Genomic DNA, 10,542 nt, shown 5'->3' with positions numbered 1-10,542 from the left:
AACAAATATTAAGGAAATTTGTTGCCAGTATAACTGTCCTGCAAAAAATGTTAAAAGAATTTCTTTCAGAGAAGAAAAAATATATAGGTTAGAAACCTGGATCTATGTAAAGAAAGGAGGAGCATTAAAGAACAAATAAGTAAAGATAAAAATTGTTATTTTTCTTAATTGATCCAACTGATAACAGGTTGTATAAAATAACACAATTGTATACAATTATGTATGCTTTCACACACACACACACACACACACACACGTACATAGTTATGTAAGCTTGTACATAAGTAAAATGAAGTGATAATAATGATACACAGAACTGCAGGAAGGGAGAAAGAAATTAAGATTTTTTTTATAAGCAAATCACACTGGCCTGAACTGGTATAATGTCAATTGAAATAGACTTGGGTTAGTTATAAAAGTGTAGTTCAAATTATAGGGCAACTAGTAAAAAACTAACTAACTAACTAAATAAGTATAAAAAGCACATTCTCAGAAATCAGAGAAATTGGAGTCTCATAAAATGCTCAATTAACACCATAAAAGGCAGAAAAAGAATGGATGATAAAACTAAGAGCATAGAAGAGGAGGAATAAATGCAAAACAGTAAAAAAAAAAAAAAAGGTAGATATTAATTCAAATATATCAATGATCCCTTTGAATATCAAGAATCTAAATGAACTAATTAAAAGAGATTGCAAGAGAGGATCAAAATACAAGCACCAAGTATATGTTGTCTACAAGACACACACAATAAATATAAAGGCAAACATGAATTCAAAGTAAATGGATAAAGGAAAACATACACTAACAACACTGACCAAAAGAAAGCAGAAGTATGGGCCGGCCCGGTGGTGCACTGCTACAGTGCGCTGCTTGGGAGCACGGCAGCGCTCCCGCCGAGGGTTCGGATCCCACATACAGACCGGCCACTCACTGGCTGAGCGAGGTGCGGGCGCAACACCGAGGGTTGCGATTCCGTTGCCGGTCCCGGTCCGGTACGGGCGCGACACTGAGGGTTGCGATCCGTTGCCGGTCACAAAAAAAGACAAAAAAAAAGGAAAAAGGAAAAAAAAAAAAGAAAGCAGAAGTAGCTATACTTATTTCAGACTCAGTAGACTTCAAAGCAAGAAGTTATCAAGGATAAAACATGGCATTACATCAGGCTATAGGAGTTAGTTCTTCAAGAAGGCAACAGATTTTAACATGTATGTGCCTAACAACAGACTGTCAAGCTATGTGAGACAAAAAAAGAAAATAAAATCTGCCAACACAGCTAAAAAAACTTCAACATCCTCTATCAAAAATAGATCAATCCAGAAGAAAATCAGTGAAGGCAGTTAAACTTAACGAGATCTCAATATAATTGATATTTATTGACTACTTTATTGAAAAACAAGAAATAGATATTATTCTCAAACTTACATATGACAATTACCAAGACAGAACACATTCTGAGCCATAAAACATACTTTAACAGATTTAAAATAATGGAAATTATACAATGTGCGCTCTGAGACTACAGTGAAATTAACCTAGAAATCAATAACAGAATGGTAACTGGAAGATCCCCAAATAGAGTGGCATTAAACAAAATGCTCTAAACAATACATAGGTCACTGAAAAACGTTTAAAATGAATTTTGGAGTATGTAACTAAATGAAAATGAAAAAAGGATCATCAGAATTTATGGAATGCATGAAAAGCGAGATTTAAAGGAAATTTATGGCATCACATGCCTATATTAGGAGACAAGAAACATCTAAAATCAATCATCTAAGTTTATACCTTGGGAAACTAGAACAGCAAACCAAACTCAAAGGAAGCAGAAGAAAAAAAAAAAAAGAATTGGAGCAGAAATCAATAAATTAAAATAGAAAATCAATAGAGAAAATTAAAAACCAAAAATGGCTGTTTTTCTGAGATCAATAAAATTGATAAGCCTACAGACAGACTAAGAAAAAGAAATGCAAGACAGAAATTACTAATGTCAGAAATGAAAGTGAGAACCTCACTACAGATTCTGTGGACATTTAAAAAGGTCATAAAGAAATACTTTGAACAACTCTGTGTGCACACATTTGATAACCTAGATGAAATGCACCAAGTTCTGTAACAAAACAATTTGCCAAAACTCCCACAAGAAGAAATATACTGTCTGAATAGGCCTATATCTTTTATGAGAATTAAGAAAATAATAACATTCAACACAGAAAGCACACAGCCTGGAGGTGTTCGCTGGTGAATCCAACCAAATATTTAAGGAAGAAATCGTTATCAATTACTTATGATCTATTTCAGAGCATAAAATAGATGGAATACTGCCAAATCATTCTATGAGGACAGCATTACTTCAATATCAAAACTTAAAAAGACCTTACAAGAATAGAAAACTATAAACCATTCTGTCAGGAGCATAAATGCAAAACACCTCAAAAATACACGGGCAAACCTAATTCAACAATATGTATAAAGAATTATGAAACATGACAAAGTGAGTATGAGTTTTATTCCAGGCACAGAAAGCTAGTTCAACATTTAAATATCAACTAATGTAATCTATCACATTAACAGTGTAAAATAAAAATAACAAGATTACAGCAATAAATGCAGAAAAAGCATTTGACAAAATAGTACACCCATTCATGATACTCTCAGTAAACTAAAAATAGAGGGGGACTTCCTCAACTTGATAAAGACTATCTACAAAAAATTACAGCTAATGTCATAATTAGTTGTGAGAAACTCAAAGCTTTCCTACAAAATCAGGAACAAGGCAAGAATGTACTCTTTCACCCCTCCTCTCAATATTGTACTGAAAATATTAGCTAATGCAATAACACAGCATGAAATATAAGGCATAGATGAGAAATAAATAAAATTGTCTTTGTTCACAGATGATAAGAGTCTATGTAGAAAATTCAATGATAGACAAAAAAACTAAAACTAATAAGTGACTATGTCAACATTGAAGGATACAAAGTTAACATGCAAAATTCAATCACCTTTCTATGTTCCAGCAACAGCCAAGTGGATTTTGAAATGAAAAACCTAACACTATTTACATTAGCACCCCCAAAATTATACACTTGCAAATCATAGATATCATCAGAAATTAACACCCAAAATGCACACACTCCTACAACTCAACCAAAAAACAAATTATCCGAAACAAGTCATATATCTCATAAGGAATTAACACTTATAATGCATATATACACTCCTATAACTCGACAACCAAAAAACAAATAATCTGAAAAATGGGCAAATGACTTGAACAGAAATTGCTCCAAAGATGATATACAAATGGCTAACAAGCATATGAAAAGATGCTTAACATAACTAATCATTAGAGAAATGCAAATCAAAACCATATGAGATATCACTTTGCACCCAACAGAAAATGACAAGTGTTGACAAAATTGGAACCCTTGTAAACTGTTGGTGGAAATGTAAAATGGTGCAGTCATTATAAAATATAGTACAGTGGCTTTTTAAAAAATTAAAAATAGTATTACCATGTAACCCAGCAATCTGACTATATATATATCCAACATAATTGATGGCAGTATCTCAAAGAGATATTTGTACACCTGTATTCATAGCAACATTGTTCACTTAGCCAGGAGGTGGAACCAACCCAAATGTCCATAGACAATGTAATGGCTAAAAAAAAAAAATGTGGCATTTACATGCAGAGAAATAGTAGTGAGCCTTAAAAACAAAGGCAATCATACAGAGTGAAAAAAGCCATTCAAAAAATGACAAATATTGTATGTCCCCACCGAAAGAAGTCAAATTTTTACAAACGCAAAGTAGAATGGTGGTTGCCAGGGGGTAGAAGGAGGTAATTGAAAGTTGTCATTTAATGGGTATAGAGTTTCAGTTTTCCAAGATAAAAAAAAAAGAGTTCTGCATATCTGCTGCACAACAGATCTAACACTACTTAACTAAGGTTAAGAAATGGTTGAGATGATAAATTTATGTTACGTGTTTCGTACCAAAATTAAAAATAATTTTAATAATTATTTTAAAGTCAATAGATGTTCAAATTGAAACATTTAAAAAACCTTTGAGTAACCAAAAAGATGTTAGAAAAGCAAATGGACCAAAAGGCAATTGACACAAAGAGAAAATAAGTAGCAAAATGGCAGACTTAAATCCAACGTTATTAATAATGTATTAAGGATTATATATTAATAGTGATAAATAGAATTGGGGTGAATATTCTACTTTAGACAGAGTAAGAACCAACTGTATGTAATCCATAGAGACATGCTTCAAATACAAAGATGCAATCAGAATTAAAGTTAAAAAAGAAAAATGGAAAAAGACACACTACACACACAGTAAGTATAAAATCTTAAGTGGACGTATTAATACTAGCAAAAAGAGACTTAGGGTGAAATATACCACCAGAAATAAAGAGAGCACTTTCATAATAATAACAGGATCATACGTGAAGATGATGTAACAATTATAAACAACAAGCCTCAAAGTACAATCATGTGTTGCTGAATGACTGGGATGTATTTTGATAAATATGTCACTAGATGACTTCATTCTTGTATGAACATAAGACTTACACATATGAGAAAATGACAAATCCACAATCATACTGGAGAGTTAATACTCCCCTCTCAGTAACCGATGGAAGAATCACATAAAAATCAGAAAGAATACATATCAAATGACAAAATTTTACCTATGTGATAATATGAAAATATACATTTGATCTTTGTCCTCATCTCCTGGCATACAACTCATAAAATTATCATCAGACTCTCCAAACTGATAAGAACGTATTTTTCTATGCTAATGAGTTGCCTGATGGCTGGGTGCAACTACAGGATGAAGGATGGCTGTCAGAGAAACTTTGTAATTAGAGAGTTGGGATTTCACCCCACCCCCAACCTCTGGGGAGGGTACAGGTCCTGAAGATCAAGTTGAGCACCATTGGCCAGATTTAATCAACAATGCCTACATAGTGAGGCCTCCAGAAAAACCAAAAGTCACAGGTTTGGGGGTGCTCCTGGACAGCTGAACTAATCCATATGCCCACATTTTGTGCCAGGAGGGTGGCATATGCCAACCCCAAGGGAATGAAAGCTCCTGTATCCCAGACCTTCCAGGTCTTGCCCTATGTGAGTGTATTCATCTGGCTGTTTGTGTTTTTCAAATTTTCCTTTCGTAATAAACTGGCAAACATAAGTACATTTCACTGAGTCTTTAAGCTGTTCTAGTAAGTTTATCTAGACTAAATAGAAAGAAGGATGTTGTGGGAATCCTGGTTGGTCAGAAGTCTTAGGGACCTGGATGTGTGACTGGCATCTGAAGTCTCCAGCAGCACCTACTGCCAGCCACCAGTGAGCCTTCTTAGACACCAGCCCAGTTGTGCTTTCACTGTTGGCATGAATCAAACCAGTGTTTTGTAAGAAAATATATGTCTAAAGATATTTTCAGCACTCTAAGGACCTAGGATGTGACACAAACAGTGCCTGGCAAACAACAGAGCTTCTAAGGGCTTTGTTCCATAGCAGCCTTGGAGAAAGGGGAAGCCAGAACAAAAGGCCTGTCTCAGAGAGTGTGTGGTAAGTTTGGTCTAATAAACTGGAGTACACAGGAAGTCCATGCTTTTTAAAGCACTGATTACACTAAATCATTTCTCCGATCAAAAGACCAGAGTTAACATTTAAAAAGAAAATGAGGCCATGGAATCCCCAACTTAACATAAGAACAAAATAGACAAATGAAATTGGTCAAAAGCAAAGGCAGACAATTAAGAAAAATGGATATTGACAGAATAGCAAGAGCCCAGATGGCAAAGTACAAAAGCCATGAAAGATCTATCCAAGGGATCAAGTCTGAGCCCTAATGAAATAGCTAGAGCAGGTGGCCAATGAGAATAACTAACTGCTCAGACAGGTGTCTGCAGGGTGCTCCCCCTTCCCACCAACCCTGTCTGAAAGGATGTGCCCACATGTTCACGCCAATCTCCTCACTGTTAGCTGGGTATATGTGGAGGGGCAGATGACAGTCACTAGGATCTCAATTAAGTTTTCAGGTAGTGGCATAATAAAAATATTTCTTGGCCTATTGGGAGGGACAAAGAATATTTTGCATGTAGTAGAAATTTATGGAAAACTACAGTTTATTGAAGATTGCTGAAAATTCTTACTTTTCCTCTTAATGATAGGTGAAATCTAATTGCCCTCCTTTGAATCTTGGCTGCTCTTGGTGACGTGCTTGAGATGCTCTGTGGCTTCTAAGGGGAGATTTATAACTTTGAATAATGTGCTGCAAATTTGCATGTCCAGATGAACTGAGAGAAATATCCCCCCTAGAAGAAATCTAGAAATCTCCCCACTAGAAGGCACTGTCTCTGGAAGAGTTATTTAAGGACCTGTGGTTAACTCAAACCTATAGACAATCCAGGTTTTATGTATGAATAAAGTAATGCCTTCCCCAAGCTGCCTGGAAGCACACTATATAAGAAACTCCAGAACGACCTCATTAAGAAGTTTAGCATTAGGTAACAGTTTCCACTGCAGAAAACTAAAAGTGTTTACTTCCAGATTGGTAGCGAAAAACTTTCCACTACATCACCTATGTGACCAATGAAGATGGTTTGTCAGACATTGGTGTCAGGATGTCTTTTCTTATTTTTTTTTGACCGGTAAGGGGATCGCAACCCTTGGCATGATGTGGTCTGCAGCACGCTCAGACAGTGAGTGCACTGGCCATCCCTATATAGGATCTGAACCCATGGCCTCGGTGCTACAGTGCCGCACTCTCCTCACTGAGCCACAGGGCCGGCCCAGGATGGCTTGATGTCCCATGAAAAACTAGCACTCTCCTCTCAAATTCCATTCCAATCATGGAACAAATGAAGTTGCCTTTTTGCCATGACATCAGAAACACCAGGGATAAACTCACACTCAAATTAGAAGACTCTAAGTTCTTATAACCTGCTATGTCTATAGGCCAACTTTATCTTCTTTATGCACATTTCCTTTAAGCTGAGTTTTACTTATTTAAACTTTTTCATTTTAATTCATGGAGACCATAAAACTCATCAAATACAATATAAAACAGAATAAACAACTCATGTAAGATTTATTCATTTTTTGTTGCTCTTGGAAATGCACAGAGTACTCTGGCGCACAGCTGAAAAAGAAAGAAAATGGAATGAATTAATGAGAGAACTACCTGGTGCTGAGAGAAAACCCTCAATTGCACCCTTGTCCTGGGTCTGTACCAGTGGCAGCTTTCACTCAAAGCAACAGAGATAATAAATAAATAATAAAATAAATATCTGTAGTATATTTTAAAAAAACAACAGGAGATCAGTGTGGCTTAGTCCTAGATTCTTATAACCAAAACTCTCTGCATGTTAGCTAAAAAGGAAAGAAAAAAAATCTACTTTTTCTTTCTTCTTTCTTCAGCCTTTTTCTTTCTATACAATCAACCTCCTTTGCTCAGCTCACTGTAAAACTTATCCTATTTTATGGAATGACACGTTGCCTGATTGCAGAATCATAATGAAGCCAACTGAGATCTTTAAATTTGTTGTAATTTCGTTCTTTGAGAACCACTCTTCAATAAGTAACATTTTCTAGGCCCTTACCTATTCTTCTCAGTCAAACTCACCTCTTTTATGAAAGTTGGTCCAAAGCTCCCAATACTACCCAGTCTCAGACAGCCATTGAATGAGAACATCTTAATCAGTCAATCAACTAGTGTGCACTCTAGGGACTAGGATCAATAATTGCGTGCGCTGTGCAAAGCTAGGACCTTGACCTTTCTGGAACTCTTCTGCCTCTGTTCTAAATTGCTACTGACAGGATTCAAGCCATAGGGGTGTTTTTTCAGGGTGGATTCCTATTCATAGGGCATCCTCCTTCAAACTTTGTAAGACCTGCTTTATTCCAAAAAGCGCAGTGCGCCACCGGGCCGGCCCAGCCTTTTTCTTTCTATACAATCAACCTCCTTTGCTCAGCTCACTGTAAAACTTATCCTATTTTATGGAATGACATGTTGCCTGATTGCAGAATCATAATGAAGCCAACTAAGATCTTTAAATTTGTTGTAACTTTGTTCTTTGAGAACCACTCTTCAATAAGTAACATTTCCTAGGCCCTTACCTATTCTTCTCAGTCAAACTCACCTCTTTTATAAAAGTTGGTCCAAAGCTCCCAAAACTACCCAGTCTCAGACAGCCATTGAATGAGAACATCTTAATCAGTCAATCAACTAGTGTGCACTCTAGGGACTAGGATCAATAATTGCGTGTGCTCTGCAAAGCTAGGACCTTGACCTTTCTGGAACTCTTCTGCCTCTGTTCTAAATTGCTACTGACAGGATTCAAGCCATAGGGGTGTTTTTTCAGGGTGGATTCCTATTCATAGGGCATCCTCCTTCAAACTTTGTACCCTCCTTCAAACTTTGTAAGACGTGCTTTATTCCAAAAAAACAAAAACAAAACAGACCATCACTCAGTATCCCAATCTCCTCCCTAGAAGGCACTGTCTATGGAAACTAGGTCATGTAGAAACTTCTGTAAACTCAGAGCAGAAGTGCTAGGCAGGCTACACAGTGCAGGAGGGGAGCAGAAACTTCAGTAGCTGAAGGGACACCAAGACACACCACAAATACAACTGCCACATAGGAACACTCAGTGTGCACACACTTCACAATTATTTTTCTTGGAATTTGGGGACACTTCACTCATACTGTTAATTTGCTCAAATTATAGATGGGTAAACTAAACGTCAGATAGGTTAGTACCAAACTCCAGTATGGCAGAGCTAGAATGTGGACTCACGACACACCTCGCAGGCAGGCTCAGGCTGTCTGCACACACCTCCCCAACCCAGTCATGGAGCTTCTGGAAGTGCACACCCAGCCTTCTGGCAGTGGACCATCTTCTGACAAAGCAGTTACTGAAAGCACAGCCCGGGTCGCCCCTTCCCTGGCTGGCCCATGTCTACGCTCTTACTGAAGGTCAGGCTCACCTCAGACCCACCTGCGTTTTGGCAGCACCAAGTGCTGGGACACTCATCCTGCTCCCCAGGGTACCCTGAGGCCCATGGGGCTCCTCTTTTACCCTTGCCCCTCCTTTGAGGGTCACAGAACTCAATACCAGAATCTGAAAAGGAGCATGGGGACGGCCGCAGTGCCCAGAAATTCCAGGTGAAAGATGGCGGGAGTGGGTGGGGACATGCGTGCATGGAAGAAACCTGGAATAACGTTCCCATAGTCCTGTGCTGATGACATCTTTGGAGGGTTAAACTACATTCCCCATAAGACTCTGCATTACCTCCATTAGAAACCAATGGAGGAAATTCTTTTCCAGCAGGGAGTCCTGTTACCAGGAGACCATGGACCTGATGGATCAGGACTGGTCTCTATCCACGTGGCAGTGATGTGGGCTCCTGATTCTTTATTGAATTTTGGTTTGACAACCTAGGACATTGGGGGAATAATGGGGGAATTTAAATGTGGGCCAATTACATGATGTTAATAATTATGCTTTGCTCTTATATTGCTGTAATAAAACCCACGTATAATTTTTTTCTTTTTACAGATGCATATTAAAGTTGAAAAAATACTTCTCTATTTTAAATTTGTAAGCAAACAAGAAATGAATATGGTCACTCTCTTCCAATCTATTAAAAGATGTTTGTTCTCATCCAATAAACTAATTTGTAAATCTTCAATTTTATTACAATTATATTACACAATTGGAAAAACGGCTGTTATGTATATAGTGGAAGAAAATAGCAGGGTCATAGTGTAAATGGACTCCATAATCCTTGTGCCAATTTACACTTGCAGTGTCTGATAGTTATTTGCCCAGAAACTCCCAGATTATGTTAATCCATCCACCTATCTATAAATCAAATCTTTAGTTATCTGTTTATTAGGTTGGGGTACGTGTGTGTGTGTGACAGCCCAAAAGTTTGCCTTTTCTTCTCTGGTTTCTGCCACAAACTAGACAAGGAATTCTGTAAAAGGGTTTCTCAAAGTTTCTGCTAACACTGAAATTCCTCTTCAAAGAGGGAAATGCCTGATTCGAGTCATCTGGATTGAAGTGGGCTTGAGTGATAAAATGAAACCAAAATTGCTCAGAGATTATTACCATGGGGATTATGACAGTTGGTAAGACTGATGATGACAGTATGTAGTCTTTGGAATAATATAAGAATGGCATAATGAACATGTTATCATAAAGAGGAAAAAATAAAGTTATGTTTCAGAAATTATAGTGAAATACAGACATACGCAGATTAACAAAACTGGCAGAATTTATTGCTGACAGACCTGCCTTACAAGAAATGTATTTTTAAATATTTCTTTAGGAAGGAAGCAAGGGACCCTAGACAGTATTCAAATTCACACAAAAAAGCAGAGGGCACTAATAAAGGTAAATATTAAACTATAAAGGACAGTATAAATGAACATTTTCCCATTTCTTCTCTTAACGGATTTAGAAATCAATTGTATAAAATCATATATATATACAATGTAATGTTCTTCCTGTAA

General features: G+C 37.0%; 1 protein-coding gene across 1 annotated transcript in view; it reads right to left on the bottom strand.

The window, feature by feature from the left end:
• LOC103595779 (zinc finger protein 665-like) overlaps positions 1-7,140 on the bottom strand; it is a 17,030-nt gene extending 9,890 nt beyond the window's left edge. Inside the window, 1 exon segment of the mRNA XM_008579255.1 lies at positions 7,107-7,140. Within this exon segment, the coding sequence (XP_008577477.1) occupies positions 7,107-7,121 (15 nt within the window). The 5' untranslated portion in view covers positions 7,122-7,140.
• Positions 7,141-10,542: the final 3,402 nt, after the last annotated feature.

This window comes from Galeopterus variegatus, unplaced genomic scaffold (genome assembly GCF_000696425.1).
Source record: "Galeopterus variegatus unplaced genomic scaffold, G_variegatus-3.0.2 Scaffold1841, whole genome shotgun sequence".
Taxonomy (NCBI): domain Eukaryota; kingdom Metazoa; phylum Chordata; class Mammalia; order Dermoptera; family Cynocephalidae; genus Galeopterus; species Galeopterus variegatus.
This window is presented reverse-complemented; position numbering and strand designations above follow the sequence as displayed.